This window comes from Corapipo altera, unplaced genomic scaffold (assembly GCF_003945725.1).
Source record: "Corapipo altera isolate COAL_440 unplaced genomic scaffold, ASM394572v1 44b, whole genome shotgun sequence".
In the NCBI taxonomy this organism is placed as follows: Eukaryota; Metazoa; Chordata; class Aves; order Passeriformes; family Pipridae; genus Corapipo; species Corapipo altera.
The window spans coordinates 2,980,226-3,003,227 of record NW_020884932.1 but is presented as its reverse complement, the minus strand read 5'-3'; the positions used below and the strand labels follow the sequence as shown (position 1 = coordinate 3,003,227).

At 38.7% G+C, this 23,002-nt stretch overlaps 1 protein-coding gene across 5 annotated transcripts in view; it reads left to right on the top strand.

Moving 5' to 3' along the window:
- Positions 1–23,002, top strand: part of TRAK1 (trafficking kinesin protein 1) — a 128,602-nt gene that overhangs the window by 11,987 nt on the left and 93,613 nt on the right. Inside the window, exon 1 of one of the 5 annotated variants that reach the window (XM_027659434.1) lies at positions 12,658–12,758. The exons of 1 other annotated variant lie outside the window; for it this stretch is intronic. In XM_027659434.1, coding sequence (XP_027515235.1) covers positions 12,673–12,758 — 86 coding nt within the window. In that variant the 5' untranslated portion in view covers positions 12,658–12,672. Of the gene's footprint in view, positions 1–12,657; positions 12,759–23,002 lie in introns of those variants that run through there. 3 more of the 5 variants (XM_027659429.1, XM_027659430.1, XM_027659435.1) reach the window with 3 other exon arrangements.

Here is a 23,002-nt window from a genome sequence, read left to right as displayed (position 1 = left end):
CTTGCAAGTGGCTCTTTTAATACTTAAGCACTGATGCTTCCACTTTTTCATTGTGCCCTGGGGTATGATACGTTGTGGTAAAGTACACGTGCAGCTTAAACCAGAAGAAGGTAGGAAAGGAGCAAAAACAGATCTCTTGGCAACACTGACACTGAACTCGAACAAGTTACCATTTGCACCTAGAAGGGTGGGTTTGCAAATGGGGAAGTTTGCTTGGGAGGTGGTGTAAACAGGAGGGCAAATTTAGTCTGTTAACCTGTTTCAGCTCAGTGCTGGTAAATGCAGCTGAGCATAGTGGTGTTTTCTTGGGTATTTTGTCCAAGTTTTGCTTCTTGTTTAGGGAGTATGCCCAACTCAGTACAAAGCTGCAGTAATGTGAGAGTGCTATCCATTTGTGTTAACTCTTCTTTGATACTTATTCAAGATGGGGATCTTAAGTAGCACAAGATTTAGGGATAGGTAATTATTACATGGTGTGTGCTTCAAGGGTTTGAGCTACGTTTAGCCAAGTCACTTTCACTGGAGCCTATGACCTCTTTATATAAATGCTAGCTGGCGTGAATCAAACTGTAACTCTGAATATGAAGGGTATATAAAGTAGGGGACTGTCTCATTAACCAAGCTGCATTGTGATTTGGAAGGCCTCTAGTCTACTTTATTACTCTGCGATCTGATGTTATTTATGAGCTCTGTGATTAGTTTACCGTGTTATAACTACTCCCCCATCCACCCCCAATCTTCTACAGACTGTGTGCAGCAGTACTGTCAGAGACATATTTCCAGAGAGATGGGAATCAGGCCAAGCAGGAATTATTGCAGGTTGTGGTAACTGTGTTCTATGACTTTACTTTGCAGTTATACAATGTTTGCATTGTGTCTTTGTCCTCTGACAACCTTATTTGCCTTACACCATAGCCTGTAGCTTCCTGAATAGAAAAGTACAGGTTCTGTCAGGACAGCTGCTTAATAAAGGCACATGTTTAAATACTCAGGAAGAGAAAACTGCTGGATAAGTTACAAATTGCTTGAGAGGAAGGATGTAGCATGCAGATGGGCTAGAAAGCGTGCAGGTTAAGATTCCTGATCAGTAGCTTGATCTCATGAGTAGAGTAAGGCTGAGCCCGTGTAAATTTATGCAGATATGGTTGTATTGAATGAAATAGTGCAGATAGCTAGGGTCTGTCTCTTTGAAATGTGGGATGTATCAACACACTTGTAAGGACTCCTTGTCTTTACCTGCTTTCTGTCACCTGGGGCTTGGAGCTACAGCATGTAGCACCAGAGATAAAGGGAAAAGAAGTTTGGGCCTCGAGCAAGTGAGGAGACAAAATCTGGAGACAACAGTAGTTATGTGCCCACTCGAAGCCAGAAGTTAAGGGCTGACAAAGACAGGAGAACTTTGCAAATTGTTTGTGCCCCTAAGAGATCACGCTTGTTTTGTGAACAGTGGCCTTTTCTGCCAAGTTGAGGGGAGTCATGTGTCTTATATGTAGTTACTGTATCTGTTACACAAGCAACAGCACAGCAACAGTCGACTTCTTTAGTGCGTCTGATGTCAAATTTATTTTTAAAAAGCAGTGTAATTCATTGCTGGTGCCAGCCCAGATATTTGCTACAGCCACTGTCAACACTTGTGGCACAGCTGTTGCTGCCATTGCACAGTTAACTCCCCAGTTGCAGTGTAAGGTGGGAATAAAGGGGGTTTGCCTTATCTGCAGTCAGAAATTACAGCACGGCCACATAAATACAGCTTTCTATAGGTAGTTGTGTTGTACAGTTTTTGGAATTAAGAATTCATGATCAAGCTGATGTTGTTTGCGGCTGTATCTTTTCTATCAATAGATGCTCTTTTGCTGCAGGTTTTTGTTTCTCCTCTGACACAGTTCTTGCTGATGTTTAGATTTTTTTTTGAGAAGGTGGAACAGTTTTCCTTGTTTCTTAAAATACACCTTTATTCATAGTTAAGTCAGAAATAAGAGCATGTGTGTAGTTTAATAGCCTGATTATGAGACTTGATTTAAAAAAGCTACCTAAAATTTACCTTGATCTTACAGCTCTGAGAGAAGTTATGGATCAGATAGAGGGCTAGTAGGAGTAAGGCAGATAACTTATGCATGACTGTAAGTATGTTTGTCACAGCTAAATTGATTACTGTAACTGGTTTGCTCTAGAGTGTTTTCCTTTCTCAGACTTTGGTGCTTTTATACAAAACTAAAAAGTAACTTGCTCTGTATTTTCTTTTTTCCTTTGTTATTCAGTGATGTGGTACAAATTAAGAGTGATTATCTGTTAAATGTCTCTTATTTTAAAGTGGGCCAACATTGTTGGACAGTGTGGGAATTTACAAAATATTGCCATTCTCTGCTTTTGGGTTTGTCTCCCCTCTCTCCCTCATGAGAAATAAGAATGAAAACGTTTTCTGATGAGGATGTTAATGCCACATTGGCATTTTAGAGTAGTCCAATTAAATGGGTTGTTCTTGGAATTTGGAGCTCAGTATTCAGTCTGTTGTTACTGTGGATACAGCAATTTGCTATAATAACCACCTCTTCGTGCTTTGCTAGTGACTAAACATGCCTTTCATGGGCCTACCTCTACATGTTACAATAAATAATAAAGTGAATTCATGCCCATTTACTACTGGAAGCTACCTCCTTTTTTTATAGATGAAACAATAAAGGGGGTAGAGTGTGGACTGAAGTGTGATGAAAATCTCAGGTACCTCATCCCCATGCAAACATTGCTTTTTTTGTTCTCGCCTTCACGCAGTTGCATCCTTTGGGCATGGGAAATCGAAGACATTTCCCTAAAACATCTGTGTGACAAATACCTGTTAATGCCCAATGCTGACTCTGTATGAGCTAAAACATATTTTCATGTCCTGAGTTCTGTGCTCTTCTGCCTTCTTTTTTTTTTTCTCTTTGAAATATGGGTTTTCTCCTCTGAAAAACAAGTGCCTTTGAATGTGTTTAAAAGAAAGCTGGTAGAAACATCTGTTTATGATGGAATGAAGGTAGTCCATGAGTTTAGTGGGAGAAAAAAACCCAAACACCACCTCTGTAGTATAGTTAAGTGAAGTTAAAATATTTTATGTGTCTAACCCTGCATCACTGAGATTTGCAGTTATTTTCTTGAGGAGCTTCATTTTATGGAATAAGGAGCGCTCTGCTAAATTGGAATTTAATGAAAGGAACAGGAGGAAATCCTATGGGAATCCTATGGAATCAGTGACTGTTGAACTGCTTGAAATGCAAGGATTTCAACTTGCTTTCTGTGTTTGTTCTTTAGTGAAATGCAAATCAAGTTTAGAATGAATGGTGTCCAACCTTTGAGTGTTTCTGCACTTTGCCTGGGTTGGGGGCCAGAGTCAAGAGTGGTCACATGAGTCTGTGCTGAGACCATTAGGCTAGGGACACCAGCTGTGCTATTATTAGGGGTTTTAAAGTCTGTGGCAGATGTTCTTAGGCTCTCTTCCAGCCCTCACATATGGTGCAGTGGAATACATGGAAAAAGAAACGCCTGAGAAATTGTTTTTCCATTCAACAAACAGATTTTTTTCTTTTTTTTTTTTCCCCTCATGTAGCTGGACAAGATATTTGTGTTAACTTCAGTGTATTAAAAACCAGTCTGAAGTGTTTGAAACAAGAAGAAAAAATGTGTTCATATGAGAACAAATACAATTGCTTTGCCTGAGAAGGAGGACTTGTGGGGTTAGCTGGGACTCAAGTTTAGAAGTGCACGTGTTTTGCCATTCAAGTATTTGTTTTCTATTTTCATGAACACCACTATTTTGACAGGGCCCCTGTGGTATTACTTTTTGTGTATGTATTTAATGCAAAGCTGGTCCTGCAAAGATTTTGAATGTTCTTGGTGAGACACAAGAGTAGATGTAATATACATAGAGCAAAGAGGTATTAATAATGAGATTAAAGTCTGCTGATTATATCTGATACAGCACATAGCATGAAGAAAAGCAGGTTTTTTCTTCCTTGATGACACAAAGCAAGAGTGTGTCTCTTGTTTTGAATGTGTAATTTGTGTCCCCCCTGGAAGTCAGTTAGCCGGTTTAAATATCCTTAAAATATAAACCACAAGCTGCTTAGTATTCTGTGAACTTCTCATATACTCTGTGTTGTTCAAAATGCAAAAGGGAGGTATCTACCGGGAAGATGCAAGTCTGACTAAATGGCAGACCAAAAGTATCTAAGGACCTGAAGAATGCAAACTATTTATAATAGGTAACAAGTCTCTCTATCTCCTGTGTTGTGGGTTTTTTAGCCATGTGTGTTGTTGCTAAGCAGAACAACAAATGTTTAAACAATTCCCTATACATCATCTTTTCCTTTCTGTCATTAAAGTGCGTGGTGATTTTTTTGAGTTAAACCAGCTGAGATTGTGCATGAGTTGCCCTGTGTTAAGCACAAAGGGAAGAAAATGAAACACTTGATAAGTTTTTATTTTTATATATCCATCTCTCAGTTTCCTAACACTAATCAGACAGCTCTCTCATACACAGTTTTTTAGAATGATTAAAGACAACAGTACCCAAATTAAACAATCAAACATACATTTCTTATTGAGGCTCTCACATCTTTTGCATGGATTTTCCCTGTGCATGTTCCTTTCTGGATGTTACAGGTACAGACCATACGATTGATCAGAAAATCTGAGTACTCACTCTTTACATTGTTTTATCTGACACTAAGAAAACAGTGTTGGTGACCTAATAGGTGGGTTTCTTTATTCTTCTTAAGTTAGAGAACTGGAATTTTAATCAAATGCTACAACCCCGGCATATTCCTGGTAAGAGATACATGTCTAGGTCTAGTCTGAATGTGATTCCCTTTTTGACCCCCTATCCCCAAACTTTCAGCCTTTCTACCTTCTAGTAATGGTGTAATGCTTCCTAATACTTTAAACCCTTGGAGAGCCAGGTAGTTTTTCAGGCTCCACGACATGGTGTAAAAGAGCTGAGTGCGTCTGTGTACTGCACTGTGGAGAGCAGTGGGATGTGACCCAAGAAGTCTTCGGTGGTTGATATGGGTGAGTGCTGCTTTACAGCTCAGACCTAATCATTTGAGAGTACTGCTGTGTGCTTGCACCCCAGGTGAGCTGGACCATGTGCTGAAACTCAGGTGTTGATAATTCAGGTTTGTAGCACTGAGTAATCAATTGCGAAATGAGTAAGATTGTGACAGTCCACACAGTCACATAGCTCCTATGAAAAGAACAGTTTCTCCTGTGTTACTGAGATTACAGTGTGGGATCCAGAGAAAATTTAAGAGGATTAGTCATGGCATGTTGCATTAAGCCTGACTGCTTAATCAGAAGGATTTTTCCCCTGAAGATTATTTTTGTGGCAAAACTGAAAAAATTGGGATCTTGATGAGCTCTGAAGCCTGGAGCAAATAAAGTCCTAATGTGGTAACATAACTGGTTAGAACATGTTTTTCCCAGGTAAGAGGTGAGCTGTTGTGTCTGCACAATGGGAGCACATTTACACACTGGGGTAAATGTGCTTGTGGTATTAAGTTTGCTTTCATAGGTGTTCAGTCTTTGTTTGACTAGAGTCCAGTATTTATGTAGCTTCTTATAGTATCAACAACTTTCTAACTGAAAAATAATTGCTTGGATTAAAGTAGTTGAGTCTTGCACAGCCTTTCACTGAGAGTATTAAGTCCTGGTCTGCTCTGCCCCACGTGCCCCTGCCCCCCCCGCAACAATTTTCTGTACATGAGGTGGGAGGAGAGGAGAAGGAAGGCTTGTTATAAACATGTTTCAGAAATCTACTTTCCCCTCTCAAGGATGTGCTAGAGGAAGCAGTTGTGCTTGTTAAATCTTAACTTCCAGGACTCTCTGCAGCTCCAGTGATCCCATCAGTGATGTTGGTTCACATACCTCTTTTGGTAAAAAATGCTTCCATGCAATGGGTTTGACCTGAACAGTTGCCAGTTATGTATTAATTTCCCTGTAACTCTAGAAAGCTGTAGACATTAGGTTCTCATGTGGGTGTGTATCTTTGTGGGTAATGGAAGAAAATTCATCCTCTCACTGAACACATGTTCTAAATCTTCTCTGTGAGAATGTACAGGAGCCTACTGGCCAGTTTCACTCCCTCTTCAGCCATAATCAATATATGGTAAATAGTGTGGGAACTGCCATGTTAGGGGTATGTGTGTATTTGTTTTATGAAGGTTGATTTTGCTAATTGGCAAGCTGATAGATTAGTGCCCACTCCTGCTGCTTGGATGTATTGAAAATGGGCTATGGGTTTGTTTATTTTTTAACTTTTTTTTAGGTATCCTCCCTCACTGCCCACCAAGCTTGACACTTCTTTTTATTGCTGTCTTACAGTACTGAGCATGTTACTGCATCAAGTCAGCAGTAGGAAGAGAAATTTGTGTTCTAAATGAGTGAAGCTCTGAAGAAGCAGATTTCCCACTCTCTGCCTCGTCCTAGTTTAAAATTAGATCTGCTGGCCCAACAGGAAGGGGCTTACATTTCTTGCTCATTTTCTAACTGTCAAGCAGAGCATGTAGTCATGCTGAACAAAGCAGCAGCATTCCTGGATCCTTTTAATGATGTATTCAGAACCCCAGTGCCTCCTGATTTAATGAGTACAGTGAATGTATTCACAACTAACAAGAGCGTGCTCATTAAACAGCAGTAAGTTAACTGTCCTATTCTCTTCTAGCAATCCAGTCCATAATTAAATGGTGCCATATCTGAATACAGCACTGGGCTGTCAAATGGAGAGGTTAGATGTTCTGTGGATATGTGTGGTTACATAGGATTGTTGGAGTATAAGTAATTTAGCTTAGCTTGTCTCACTGAGAGGGATACTTTTCTTGGTGGGGGCTTTGTGTTTACAAGTCCCAGCCAGCCAAAAAGTTTAAACTTAAGCAGTGAAAATGTTAATTTAAACTGTCTTTTAGTTAATAGCTTTTAGTTTTATACTCTACTGCGCTGTACTGTTGCTGTGGTGTAAATCCAAAGTAGTGCAGCTATACTAAATGGATTTACTAGACTGTAACTGAGGGAATAATTGGACCTTTGGTTAACTTGACTGCTAGATAAACTCAGTCTTAACAAGCCTGATGGTTAGGTGGTGGCATTTGAAAAATGAAGGGATCAGTGTAGTGTTTTGGATTGGCAGATACAAACTGAACAAAGGGTTAGACGGCCTAGAGGCATACAGGAGTTTGCTGGAATTGTCTTAAGTAATGTTAAAATACAAGCAGCAGCTGAGTTCTCGTGTTATTTGCCCCCAAAAGCACACTTATCTTAATTTTTTGTGGAATTATGAGTGAAAGCATAAATATTGAATATTTATCTTTGCTTTTAGTCCGACATCTATTCTGAAATGTTTTGGTTTTAACAGTTACAACCAGTATTTCATAACAGATTTGGAGGCAGAGGGAATTTGGGCCTGAGGGAGGGATAGCATATGCATGCTGTCTGCTTTTCTTCTGGGAACCTCCTGACACTGTTTGGGGGGCTCTTAGCATAATTGGGATGACACCAAGCCAGTTCTTATTTCAAACCAGCTGACTATCTATTCAGTTTGTGCTGTCTGCCGTTCTTTAAACTGATTTCAGAAAAAAGCCATACAGTCTTCAGTACCTGTTTGCCATCTGGAACAGGAGGCTCCCGTGTGGATAGAGGCAGATGTACTGAATGTTTGATGCAACCTTCTGCAGCTGCTGCCTGTTACTGCAGGCTGTACCTGGCTCTGGTCTCTGTTCCTCAGCCAGTCCCTGTGGGTCCCTGGCATGGACGCCTGTGTAAGTCTATCAAATGTCTGCTGAACTCTCTTAATTAATAATCACTAAAGTTTCCTTCTTTCCTCTTTTTCTAAGAGCTCTTTTCATTCAGATACATGGTGGGAGCATCACTGCTTGTCTTCTATGCTGTCCTTTCTTGTTAATGTGGAATGGTAAAGTTCCTTCTAAATTAATCTTCCTGCTCTGTTCATGCCAGTATATGTTGTAAAACCAAGGTATGAATTGTTTGATGTATTTCAAAGGAAGAAAATCTGCACACTCCAGAGTAAGGAAGAACTTGTTCTTTCCATATTTAGATATGAAGAATGACCCACAGTGGTTGATTCAAACTGAAAACCACTTGTTTACTTGACCCATCATGTGGAGACACACTTGCAGCTCCTAGTGTCTCGTGTGGTGTGGAGATGTGTACTGAGGACATGGTGTGTAGAGGAAGAGGACAGAGGTGGGAAGGAGTCCTCAGGGTTTCTTTGGTATATTTTAATCCTTAGTAAAACTTTCCCTGCTCGTATATGAAATGGGTGAATTCAGATGGGTGACCTTTTTGTATAATTTGTGGATGGAGTTGAATTGGGTACTGCTATAGGGATAACATAAGACAGAGACAGGGAGTGATGATAACATAAGACAGAGACAGGGAGTGATGTTTTGTAATCTGTTGCTTTCTACTTCTGCCCCCAAGGGTTTTTTTCTCTCTGTATTGTGCAGATTGGTAAAAGGCCTCTGTGTTTCCCTTCAGTTTGTGTGGTTTTTTTGGCAGTGGGGATGGTGGTTGCTTTGGGGTTCGTTTTTCATGGTGTAGGATTGCCAAGGCAGAAAAGGAGTATTAGGGGAACAAGCTGCTTTTGTTTTAGTCTTATTTCTGAGGTTGAGTTGCTTTTAACTTCTTTTAATACTAGGCCACAAATGTCCATTAGATGAGAAGGAAAGCGGAAACAGTTCCTGTGTGACACTGCTCAAGCCTATATTTGCAAGATCTTAAATCTCTGTATATAAATTCTAAACTTTGTCTGTATTTGGTTTACAACTTTCTTATAGTAGCCATGCAACTTATTTTACCCTTTTAATATTAAGACAGTCTACTACTCTGCCCATTTGGTCAGAGAATAATCTGCTGTTTACTGACTATGCCTGGGCATCTGAAAAGCTGAGACACATTCCAAATGTTCTAGTAGTGAATAATAATTTATCCTGCCTACGTACAGTGTTTTCACAGAAGCTGCAGGGGAAGGATTTCAGATTGAACACATACTTGCTTGTGTGGGTATGAAAGGGCAGTGAGGGGATATTCCTCACTGGAAAAATGATCCACAGTTTTCTCTGTAAACTTTCTTGGTCCATCATTAGGATCTTTACACTCACTGTGCCAGTCAGTATTGGTTACTACAAAGGACGAACTTTTATTACCTTGCATTAGTAAAACTACACTAGTTATTAGTACAGATAAGTGACTCCTTCTTCCAATCTCTCTTTAGATTGTTTTTAAAGACAATGACCTTTTCATTCCTCATCACCAAGCTAAGATGGTAGTGAAAGTTATATTGAAACCTAACAAAATAAAATAGTTTAGAAACATTGAGTTGAAATACATTGCAGGTAAAAGAAATCAAGAAATTTTGTGCTCCTCATGTAGGCTTATTATAATTTTTTTGTATTGTTGTTGAGGTGATTTTTTTTGCATAGCAAATGGACTATCAAAGAATAGATGTACCTTGCTTCAGATATCTCTGCAGTACTCTCACAAAGCAGACTGTCTCGAGGATATGCAGTGAGAGTAGATGGATGATGTAGGTCATGCTGTACTGGGTTGTTCCTACTATGGTGGCATAATGTTTTATGGGTAGGGAGGAGACATCTAGTTAATGCCTTGAAGTTTTGAAGGTTGTATAGTGTCAGCAAGGTGACCTCTTAAAAATCTGCATGTATGTAGCACCAAATAACTGTTTGCTTTTTGCTTAAAAAAGTCCTTTGATTCTATGATTTTGCAAAATCCGGAGCCATGCCCAGGTGTCCAAATCTGTCATTTACCGCTCTCCCTTTAGTTGTTAAAATTTTGTCTTCCCATCCTTCAGGACCAGAGCTGATTGCACTTCTGCCAGAATTTAATCTCTTTATGTACTGCCAGCATCTTGAGTAAAATGTGCTTTGGGATTTATACATGCCATCCAATTTATTTTTTAAATTTTTTTTAAAGAGTCGTCTGTGTGTGGGCATTCAGGAAGAGTTTATTCAGATACTGCTTAGGAGAGTATCTTGACAGAAACTGCTGTGAAAGTGAGATTAATGGCTCTTGATTCCTTTATTTAACAATAAACAAATTATTTAAATTGGAATGGAGTAGGCATAGATGAGGAAAGTGGAAAAAGTTCCTGTGTTACAGTGCTCAAGCCAATTTTTCAAGATTTTAAATCTCTATGAATTCTGATCTTTGTCTGTATTTGGCTTATAGCTTTCTTGCAGTTGCCATATAACTTATTTTACACTTTTATCATTAAGACAGTCTATTCCTGTGCCCATTTGCTTGGAGTATAATCTGCTGCTTACGGACTGTGCCTGGGTATCTTGAAGGTCCGAGGTGTACTGATGTGGCAATTCACATCCAGAATTGCATACAAAGCAGTGACTTCTGTTTTGGAATAAGCTTTGCTGAATAATAAACCCAAGCAAATCTAATACAAGATTTAGTTGCCAGTCAACTAGAGTTAAATCCTAATTTATCTCACTCTATATTTAACAGTGGCACAGCCTGGCAGAGGATAAATAATCTTACTGTCAGTTCATTCTTGATTATAGTGTCAGCAAATGGTCCTACTGCTGAAGGTACATGGGCAAGACAGATGGAAGGTGGTAATTACGTGGACTCATTGGGAAACCTGTAGGAAAAATGTTGCTTGAAAAATTATTAGTTCTAAGAAAAAACTGAGTTTTGTAACTTACCTTAAAAATGAATTAAAACAAAAAATAAATTTTCAGAAGATAGTTTATCTGCTGTGAAACATCTGTTAAAATCCCAACTTGTACACAAAGGGTATGAACAGGAAATCTGTCTCTTAGTTCTGTGTGTTGCTGAAATGAACATTTTTCTCTGCAATTTTAGCCTTTAAAAGTATTTTATTACCTTCCCTGGCTACTGAAAATGCTGGATTTGCATATTGCTGCAAATATTCACTCTGGATTGTCTTTAACTGATTGCTGAAGACCTACTGCTGTCTTTCTTTCCTTCCCTTTTCCTTTTTTGCACTGTTGCAGAAGAAAGGAAACTTCAGGGAAATATTTTCATTTATTACTTTGAATCTTTTTGCTTTGCTATCAGGCTCAAATTTAATTTCTTCTGTTGCAGGTGTTTCAGTTCAAGCTTAAAAATATTGAAGTGCACATGGGAATAGATTTATATTTGCATATGTAAATCACCTCATCAAATCCACCATTCACCATATGGCTAATTTCAGTTTGCTGTAATCACAGCCTGATACTCAGAACAGTTCTGCACTTCAGAGTATTGAAACTGTATGAGTCTGGACTGTTGTGAAGCAGGAAAACAGTGGTGTGAAAAGGCACTGGGACTACCTGTAGCTCCACTGATAAAGTAAATGACAGTTTATGTATCTGAAAGGCTGGATGTTAACCAGGCATACAATTATGCTCAGCCTTGAACTGAAGAATAATCATAGAATCAGAATGGTTTGGGTTGGAAAGGATTGGAAAGGACCCTCAAAGGAATAACGAGGTGACTGAATGCAACTCCATCCAAAACCATGCACGGATGTAAAGGATACTTTTGATTAGAACTGGGTTGTCAGCAGCCAAAAGCTTGATGCAATAGGAAGCACTGTAAATAACCATTGATGTAGCTGTGAGCCCTTTGAAAAAATATAGTTGAAATTTTTAAAATCTAGGTTTTTCAGGGAGGGAGTTGCATTTCATATCTACCAAGATTCAAAAGTTTATCCTTGGTGCAGGCTTACCCCTGGAAGACAATGTTCATGCATCCTTTGTTTTGACATAAAAGTTGGATCAGTCCACAAAAAGAATTGCTTCTAGGAGAAGAGGTGGCTGCAATGGCACACTTGTCCTTAATGTGAGAATACAGGAGGCTGACTGAGAAGAACTCTTGTGGTTTTTTTTGGAGGAGAAGTTAAGAAAGGAAATTGCTCATGGTTTTCTTAAGGAATGATAAAGTATTTCCAAATTCTTAAAACTCAGAAGTTTGAGGTGACAGGTAATGCACTATATAAAAAATGCCATTTTGAGAAGGCCAAAGTTTGTGATTGGCTTTACTTTAAAAGGTAATTTTGGCAAAATGGGGTTTAATTTGTGGGAGTACTTGTGGATTGCCAGATAAGCTTGTAACTCTATTCTCTCATCAGTGTTTAAAGACTTAGAGCAGAAAGCCTTAGCCTTTTGAGCTATATGCAGTTATAAAGTACTGCTTTATTTTGCTCTATAGATAAATCTTACTAGTTGTGTGAAGATTCTGGAAACATTTTGCAGTGTTTTCATATGGTATACACTTTCCTGTTCTTGCTTTCTGTGTGATGTTTAAAAGGAAAATGTTTGCTAACATCTGTTCTGTCTAGAGGATGTTTGTGTACAGTTCTCTGTTTAGCTTTGTGCTCAAACTAAAAATTTTGGACATAGTTAAGAGTGTAGATACTGTAAAATGCACTCAGAAAATCCAGGTTTTAATGCAACAGATTGAAAAGAGGAGTAGCCTAACCCTTTTAGATTCAGTTTGGTAGTTTGTGTAGCTGCTCTGCCAAGAGAGGGTGAGGAAATTTGTGCACGAGCCAAAGTTGCAATTGCGTTCAGATGACCTTACAGCATCAAGAACCGTTCATGTGGGGGAAACACAAATAGGAGCGACACTTAAAGCAAGCCTGCTAGCCAAATGGTGAAATTCTGGAGGAGAAAAGGAGACACAAGAAAGGAAGAATGCTATGCAGAGGATCAGGAGCAAAAGGAGTTGAAAGTCAGGTACAGCAGTGGCTGCCACGAAGCTGTAATCCCCCAATGCTGTTTACCTCTTTTAGAGCGTAGCTTTGACTGTAGTATGTGTGTAGTGTGTGTGCAGAGGCATTGCTAGCCATGATTTAAAGTAATTTGGACAAAAGAAAGGAACATGGCAAATGCTGCTTTAGTACTTTTCATTTCTCCTGACTCAGCAGTTTAGTTGTATGCTGTTTTTCCACTATTGCACTGCATAACACTGCCTGGTGTCTTTCTCAAATAGTGCTGAGCTGAGCTGCTGTTGTGTTCTCAGATGCAAGTTTAGTCTGGTGGGGCAGGGGAATAAACTTGTGCTTTGATGTTCAGAATTCGGGTATTGACAGTCTACCATGCTTGAGAGGGTCAAGAGTCACTGCTAACTGTGGCTGAGTTCTCCCTCCCTGCCTCCATGTCTTAACAGTAGTCCTAATAAGCTGGTATGTTATTTAAAACGCTGCCACCATAAGATTTTTTTGAGAATAAATCAGAAGGAATCTGAGATAACTAATATTTTTAAGGTTACAGATGAAACTGCTTTGGGCATCAGGTATTTTAAGTTGTGATATTATTATTAAACAAATGTGGTGGGAGCAGGCAAATTAATGCAAGAGGAATTACTTGCACAGTTTTGCAGATTTTCAGCTGCAAAGAAATTATAGTTATTTGAAATACTCAGATTGTCCTATATTTGTAAGACAGTTTATTTGTCATTGATTTCTGTTGGCAATTCGGGAGCATCTGAGGCAGGAAATGTGTTAATATTTATATGCCATTTATATTAATCTTTGTGTATGCTGAGAAACAATTTGGTAACTCTAAGCCTATTTGTTGAAGTATGCTATTTGTGATGCCTGTCTGACTGGTATCCTGGACTTCATTCTGGTTTTAAAATGAAAATTCCTACAATGTAAGGAGCTTAGATGTGAATGTTTCCTTTGAAACACAAGATAACTTGGGCTGGGGATGTTGTCATTTTATTAAGCTTATTTTCTGGATGTGGTTTGCTTTTCTTATCTGTATATAAATTTTAAACCAGAACTTTAAAACAGAAAAAAAGTAAAATGGTTAGAAATTAATGCATGAATTATGAGTGATATGAACTATTTTCATGTTTAGAATTTTTTTTTAAGAATAATTTTATTTTTTAAATCTAATGGCTCTGAAATATTAGATTGCTGTTGGAGAGTTATGTTCTTTTGTTCTGGTAGGCTGGAATGCAGGAGAGGTGTTCAGATTCCCCTCCCCTACTTGATCTTCATTGCTATAAACAAGTGAGGAACAATTCTTCATAAATTCTTTTTGCTACTGTACTACTTGGCTGTGTCTGAACTCTGTTAAAAGTATGAATATGCTTAGTGAATTTGTAAAAAATACTTGCAACTGCTTCTAATCAAGTTAAAACAAGAAATCAAGTTTATTTTTACATGCTCTTTGTTACAAAACCCATTTCAACTCAGAGCCAAAGTAGCTTAAAGAACATTTCTATCGTTGAGAACTTTTTAGCTTTGGAATATTGCCTGTAATAGTTGTTCCTTGCTCTGTGATTGACAAACCTGAAGGAAGCTGATATTTCTTAATGAAAATCTTTGCATTTTAAAACTTTATAAAAATACTTTGGGTGTGCTCTACCTGCAAAACCTAAAATCCTTAACACACTCAAAAATCTCAGTGCTACAGTTGTTTTCAAACTATTGTAGGAAAGCAGAGGGAAGGAAATGAGATGTTTTTGTAGAGCTTTTAGCATCTGTAACATGATGTTGCAAATTATGGGAGTGTGATTGTAGTTGGACAGAGATGTAGTTCATATCAGGCAGAAAGAATACCCTTATTGTTAGTTCTTTTTACTCTCCTTTATCAGTCTCCACTAGTGCAGGTAGGATTACATTGCAACCAAGTGCACTTAAATTCTAGTAGAAGCCCACGTTCACTGGGATTAGATCTAAAGTGTTCTTAAGTGAAATAATCTGATGGGTTCTTGTTCATTGTTATATGGCTTACTTTTTTCCCCTCAACTCCTGCTTCACCCCGATAAAGAACATAAATGTATGGCGAGTATTTACTCACCCATACTACTTTTATCTTTGAGATAAGTCTGCTTCCAGTGAGGTGCTTGCATTCATCACAGGGTGGCTCAGAATTTGTCCTCGCTGTTTTTATTTGTCTCTAAGATACAGAGGAACAGCTGCCTTGCACAGGTATTGAGCAATTTTCAGTTCTTGTGGAGACAGTCTTTTTGAAGGAACATGTTAAAAGAAGTATTTTCAACAGATTTACTTCTCAAACCCCCTTCCGTGCTCTACTTTGTGTATCCCAGGTATTGCTGTTTAGTATATGTACTGCTGTGAAATGGAGTGCATTTGCAATCTGGTGTACTGTGTACTAAGAAGAAAAATGGAAGGCAGAGAAAATTTATGTGAAAGGTGCTGTAAGAAGCAGACCTGTACTGGGAGATCTTCAGTGAGCAGTTGGGTTATCCAGGTGTGAAGGGAGCTTTATGAAAGCAAATGGTAGGTCTGTACTAAAACTTGCAGTCTTTACAGGCTAGCAAGAAAACAGAGTAAGTCTATTAAGTCTTTAAGCAGAACTGAAGGTATTCAGACTGATTTATCATGCATTTACTAGCCTTCCTAGCTAGGACTTCAGTTGGAATTATTGTGAGACAACTCATTTCAAGTATGCAGTTAAAGACCGAGGTGGATTTGTGGCCTTTCAGGGCAGTACAGCTTGCCTTCAAGTCATCATGAGGCTGTACAGGAATTACTGGGAAAACCTGAGGATTGGAAGTGATAGGAGAGTATTTCACCTTTTTTTTTCCATGTTGTTAGATTTTCAAATACTGAAATCATTTTTCTCATCAACTAGGATACTTTTGCCTTTGATCCCAGCTCATTCTGAAATCCCTTTTCTCTGAAGGAGATGAAATGTGCTTCCTGATGTCACATGAGTTCATACATGTAAGGTTTCATCAGAGAACTGGAACTGAAGGTGAAAAATGTAGCTGACAAACTTTCAGTAGAGAAGATGCAGAAAGAATAGCTGTCTAGATAGCCTCTAAAAATCATGTGAACTTTAAGCCACTCAAGAGCTTAATTTAGTGGAAGACTGGCCGGAGAGGCTTAATATAGATAGCTCAGATATCATGTGGAAACTCCAATATAGACATGTATTGATATAAGAGACCTTGAGCTTATTTTTATTTGTTCCTGGTCAGATTGTTTGTTTGATTCCCTCCCTTAACCCCACTCTTTATTCTCAGGAAATGCAGTTAATTGGCAGCTGTTACTGCACAGCTGCACCAAACTGTAACAGGAGAATGAAGGAAAATTGGCCTTTCAGTGTTGACACTTGTTCTGATTTAGTCAGTTTTCAGTGGAGTCTGAAAGTTTACTAAGTAAACTTTTTTGGTACTGCTCCTGATAACAAGCTAAACAAGTAGTGGCTCTGGTTAGGATATCCTTCTGCTTGCTGAGAAGCATTGGTGACTCTTGAACATTGCTCTTCCTTTTCCTCCCATGAGGGAAATTCTTGAAGTGGTGAGAGAAATGCAGTAGGGTAGGTGTCTCCAAGTTGAGAGGAAAGCAGGTAAGTTAATTTAGATGCATGACCTTCTCAGTGCCTTCCTTCCAATGTAAAACAAAACAAAAGAAAACAAACGTGAGTTTAAGTGTTTATCTTGAAATGGCAAAGTCTGTAATCAGTCAGATTCTCTTAAAGAAAGATGCAAGTTCACTGGGATTTCTACTCTTTTTTTTCTTTTTTTTTCTTTTTTTTTTTGTAAGTTGTGCTTTAGAACTAGTTTACTTGTATATTTCCCAACAGTGTAGCTTCAAATTATAACTATTACATCAACAGCACAGTAATTTTTAACTCTGTTAAGAAAACTTGTTTCTTGCCTGGTCATTAACAAGACATCAGTAGGAAAGTCACAGTTGTATCTGATGTGACTTGCCCTCTGATGAAAATGTCATGGAAAAAACGAATGGACAAGTGGATTCCCTGTATGTTTACAGTAGCTGTGGAAAGTTGTGCTTTGCTAAAATCTCTGTCAGGCTTGGCAAAAAACCCATCCACACTCTAAATCTTTACTTTAAAAAAATTATGTTTTCAAGTATCACTTCAATTCTTAACAGAAATTTATTTGGGATAAAATTATACTGTTGGTCTGGAAGAGTTGGGTGTTTGAAATACCAAGAAAAAATGCTTCTGAAGATGTGTTCAAAGTCTGGAGTGGGTATCACTCCGAGACTTGCTAAAATTACAGTCCTTAATGCAATCACTATTTATGACACGTAATCGTACTTATGGATCTGTAACTTCGTAACTGGAGAATTCAGTTTGAGAAGTAACATTATGAAAGCTGGAGTGTTGTCCTCCATGTGAACAACCGAATTACCTCAACATCCTTACAAAACCAGAGATAGAGTGAGTAGGACACTTCCATGTTCAAAAACTTTTTAAACTGATTGTGATTGTTCCACGACTTCAATTCTCAGCCAACAAAGATAACTTTGATGACTCATAATAGAATAAGATTGGGAATAAGAGACAGACCAAGGCTTTTAGTGGTCAGTTGCAGAGTTTTTGCTGTAATGATACAAGAACTCTGTTGTTCATCCTTTTTAAGTAAGTCACAGTACTTCTTCTCTGGTAGCGGTGGTGGTACTTGCAGAAGTTTGCCATCTATACAGGGAGGGCAGTTTTGTGTATGAAGTTTTTAAGTCTGGCTTGCTTTTTCTGTGTTTTTCTGAGAGATGGTGAGTTCCTTTGAATTAAAAAATTGCCAATATAGATGCAGTGAGTCAAGATGATTTTTTTTTTTTTTTAAGATGAACAAACAACTGGATATTTTTGGTGCTAAAACATTCTATTTGATTAATTAAGTGCCATCAGAATTATTCACCCTTCTCAAGGCTTGATTGAAACATGCCTCGCATAACTGGCCTTTAATTCTTTAGCCCAGGACTTTAGGTAGTAAATGATCTCATGTACATTTTTCTGTAGCAATCACAGCATGCAGTGAAGCGACAGAACCCACAACACAGATATCCATACAAAAGTGACCTGGGCAAGCCTTTTAGTTCCTCAGTCTGTTTTATCGCTGTTTTATAGCGTAAAAAATAACTTTGAATGTTGAGATTGTTGTGCTTGCCTACAAAATGTTACATATGTTGTTATATTTTGCTTCTGAAGGCTTCCAGAGAAATAATCATGGAAGACTGCTGAATTGCCAAATAATATATATTTAAGTGTACTTCAAATTATCAGTGTGTTTCTGGAGTATTCAGATTTCAGTCAGTATTGCTTATGATGCAAAACCCCTCAACTTTCTGATATTGCCTATAAAGTATCTATCACTTAGGGTAAAAAATACGTGTTCTGTCTGTGATGGACGTGGATGGGCAGGTAGTAAAGGCTTCCCTAACTCAGCAAGCCATTCTTTAGTCTGCCTTTTCAGGCTCTCGTGTCATCAGACTGAGCTGTGGGGCTGTTACTAGGCTCGCAGAAATGTTTTCCCCGATAATGTGCATGTCCTGTAGTTGAGAAGCTATTTTTAGCAGTCTGGTTAGACTCCTAGAGTCGCTGAGGGACATAGCCCTGGCTGAGAGCTGTAGAAGGGAGCTGCCAATGGTTCAGAATGGCAGGGGAGAAAATGGTACCTTTCATGCCCAACTGTGTTTTTCTGTTTTGACTATGTTGTTATTTCCTGGTAACTTGCAAATAAAAGGCACATTTGTCAGGTTTGTTCACTTCTGTTTGGCTAGAAATAATATCTGTGTTTTGTGAGGGAAAATCAGTAGAAGCATGGGTGGAAACTTCAGTTTTCACTGTAATGATGTTCAAGGGCTGCCTGGATCTCAACAGACACCTTTTAATACAGTGAATTCGAGAAGTGCTGCTCTTCACTATATGTTAGTGGAAAGGCTAAGAGACATTGTGGATGAGGTAGGAGTTACATTAATTTATGCCTTACATTGGCTTTTGTGCCAGACTTTGCACAGTAACCGGAGAAAGCTGATGCAAACAACAGTGCCACTGAAAAAGGAAATTGTTATAAATTGTGGAACCTTTATTTTGACCGAAATACTCAACTACAAGCAGCTTTTTAATATTTAGAATTTTATATAGAACCCCTGTGAGCTTCAGTTTTATCCATTTTTTTCTTAGAACTATTATGCAAAAAGCCTTCTGAGGTAGAAAAACAGCAGAAAGCAAAAGAGGGCCCACCAGTTTATGTGCTTATGTGCTGCCTTATGAACTTGGGGCAGGAAAGCTGCTCTTTTTTGCGGGCGTCAGAATACCTAGTGAGACTCCCCTAGGTACATTGCTGTGCTTTTCATTCCTCTCTTCCCTTTTCTTATTTTTAATGTGTTTTGTTTTAGTGCTAAAATCAAAGGTCATTTCCAGTCTTACAGTCTCCATGCGCGTGTCTGAGTGAATGCATTTCTCTTCACTTTCACATTTATCTTTGCAAATAAAATCTGTGGGTGGAGAACTCAAAATGGGATTCAGAGTGGTGTGAGACTTCTCTAAATGACATACCTGGGAATGCTGCCACATAGCAGACACATTTCAGTGATGTGTGTTTCATTGCTGTGGGACACCAAAGACAAAGTAAGGTGGGCTGTGTCAGCTGGTACTGACAGTGTTCATAAAGTAACAACTCCATGCAACAGAGGGCTTGCAGGCATGCTGAAGTGAAAAACCTAACTGTTTGGTGTTAGGTTTTAAATGTTCCACCATACGTTCATATTGGAGTAGTGTCATTTATCTGAAATGGAAAAACTTCCTTTTTTCCTTTTCTCAGTTGAAAATAACTTACAAAACATTTGTCTTTCTTTCCTCTGACCAGTCAGGATGGGTTCCTGCTGAATATTATCTTTCTTCATTTTGCCTGGTAGCGTTGGTCCTGCTCATAGTATTGTGTGGTTGTGGACTTTCATGCTACTTATGCAGTTTTATGGATTTTTGGGGGCTTTAACCAGTGGTGCAACTCTGTCTATATAGGATGTTTGTAGGAAAATTCTGCATATGGCACATCAGTTTTGTTGACTCAAGTATTTTCTGCCCACCGTCAGGTAGAACATGGGATGTACACTGGGTAATTTGCAAACTTGTTTAGCTAAAGTTCAGTTTTATTTTTACAGCTGTTTGTGATTTGTCTGAAGAGCACAGGCCATAATGGTTAAAACCTGGTGGCTGTGGTGGTGCCCTTTGCCATGCAGCAAGGGGAATTGGTGATGAATGCAAACTGTACTATGGTAGCTAGCCCTTAAGTATTTGGTTTTAAAGGTTTGATGGCATATGCCTCTCTGCTGAGCCTGATGGTTGTGCTGAGGAACATAAAAAGTGATTGGGTCCGTGTCCTCTCTAGTTGCCTTTAACTTTGCACTGTGAATGTCCTGGAAACACTGTGCAGCTGTATTACCTTCATGTGTGTGTGGAGCAAGGGTAGAGCATGCTCAAATTCCCTTCCTGCCTTCATCTCTAGGAATATGCACTAACACACATCCTGCATTATATTTAACCTGATTTGTAAATAAATAAGTAAATTCAAAGAACTGAGCAGAATGGATTCGTATACCTTCAGTGACATAGTTGTCATGCATGACTGCAAAAACAGGCTTCTTATTGAATGAAGATAAATTTGTGCAAGGGCAAAGAGGAAAAATCTGTCTGAATTCAGAAACCTGCAGCCAAACACCGTGCTAGTAACTCACATATGCACTGTAGTTGCAAGATCTTTGTTCTAGCTGTATGTTTGGGGTTTGTGTGGTTTCTTAATTGCACTATAAATTGGTATCTCTATGTAGGGCCCTTTGAAAAGCTAATGAACAGCTTTTTTCTTCAGTGCATTCAGGTCTGAACACAATGTAAAGAATGCAGAAGAATGGAAATCTATGAAATAGCAGTATTATGCAAAAGTTTGACAGAGAAAACTTAAAAAAAAAAATCCCCCCAGGGTGTACTGCCAGTTGTTAAGTGATCTGTTGTCTGTTGCTGGACTTGTTTTACGCTGTTTTCCTACCTCACCATAGATTTAGCCTGAATTGATGGAAATCAGTAGGAGCTGTAAAAAACCCTTCTGTTCCATATTGACCTGGAATCTATGGGAGGCCATATAGGTCTATTCTGTGGTGTTTCCATGCAGGCTCATAGTCTGCCCTGGCAGAATTGGTCTCTTATCTGACCTGTCTGGCATACCGTGCAACTATCTTAGCCTAGAAAGTCATGGATCCAAGTCAAGTTGCTGACCTTTTCCGCCTGCTTATTAATAAACCTTCGTGTTTCTACTGCAGTCAGTGTAGGTAGAGTGAGGCCGAGGAAGAGAGTGTTTGAGCACTGTCTCATCCTGCTGAGAAAGTGTTCGCCTTACTCAAATTGCACAGAGATACTTTGTGCTGTGGGCAGGGGCTGTGCAGGCAACTGGTGTGGGTGTTGGTGCCTGTGGAGTCTGGACTGAACAGAAGCTTTGGAGCTTTTTGAGCTGTGGAACTGCAAACCTACCATGAAAATCTGTGTATCTGTTTAAAGAGCTCTAGGAAAGTTCTGGTGCAGCTTGTCACTACCAAGACATTTTCCCCAGAGAGGCTGTGCTAGATTTACTGCTGGTTAAAAGCTGGCTGCCTTTTTAAACTACAGCACAGTGGCTTATTTTGGCCTTGACCTGGCAGTTGCTGGTGTTGGTGATGATGGAAGTTTACAAGGGAATTATTACTAGGCTTGAGTCACGGGAAACTTATCTGTGCTTCCTGTTTTGGCCATGGAGATTCCAACCTAATGATGAATATCAGTATGGTATTTTGGTGATGAATTTTTATATATTTAATAAAATAGAATGCACATGCTTCATTTATATTTTTCTTCCTTTTCTGTTTCCATGGTGAGGGATAGGTGTATGAAAACTGAGCCACGGGACCTTACAGAGACATAAAAGTACACAAAAGACAGAATGGAATATTGTAAAGAGACAGTTTCAGAATGATGGCAGAATATTTTACAGAGAAGAACAGAAGATGGTTCTTAGTAGAAACTGAGAGTTATGTCTTTGCTGAACCCTGCAGTTGGTACAAGTGAATAAACAGTGTATTTCTGAAAACCAAGTCTGGATCTGGAACAGCAAGGGAAATAAGGGTGATCTAGTGTAGCCACATCTCTACTCTGCACTAGGAGCAGCTACAATATTTAATTCCCTTCATCCTGGTAGGGGAAATACTTCAATTTTCACTTTAGAATACAGTCTTTTTTGCTTGAACTGTTGCATGAACCATTTGGACTGCTATGTTCTTCTGAAAAAAGGATGACTGAGAATTTGTTAAACAAAGCTAAAACTGTTACTTGTATGAGGCAAGTGATGGCCTGGAGATCTTTGCCGTTATTGTGTATACTTTTTAATGTTATTTCAGCATTTCTTGCTGAAAATTCTATTGGACCCCAAACCCTCAGATACAGTATAATATTTCACCTTGCTTATGTTTAAAGCATGACTAAATTTAAATCCAAAGCTTTCCTACATGAACCGTAAAAGGAGTTAAGTAGGTTGATTTTGTCTCGGGTAAGTCAGTGCATACATAGAAATTTGAGAAAAAAACCTTTTCTATTCTATCTTTTAATGAAGTGATGTGCAGCCCTTTCTATGCAAGTTCATTTTTTCCTGTCTGCCACACTAAGTTGCAAGGAGGTGCTCTCCAGACCTTCTTCAATATCAAGGAGAATTTCATATCCTCTCTTGCAGTAAAAAAGATATGATAAATCTCTGAGGTCTGCTGCAAGAACATATTGGACAGATAACTGAAAATTAATGAAGGCTTAAATAATGAAATTGAGGATGTGTCTCAAAGCAGTTTTTAATGTTACTGGTTTCATTTGTCAAATCTTCATTCCTTTTTAATGTCTTTAGCTCAAATAACAGTTTGTATGTCAGAAGAGGAGTCTATACAGAGGATTTACAGAGTAGGTAGAGAGATCTGTTCCTTTCAGGAAATCCTGTGCTTATATTCAGGATTGTACTTGTAGGCCTTGCTTTTCATTTCACCTGTTGATCTTGAAATCTCAGTCTTTCACATCTCCCTTGAGAGAAGCTTGCTTCTTCATGCACAAGCCAGGAGTGTGAAATAAGGCTATTACTTTGGCTTTACTGATACTTTCCTATGGTGTTAAAACTTATCATCTTCTTCAAATGTAACCGTGGGTGCTTAAAGTCCAGAAGATGTTCCACTCTTAAAGCTGACTAA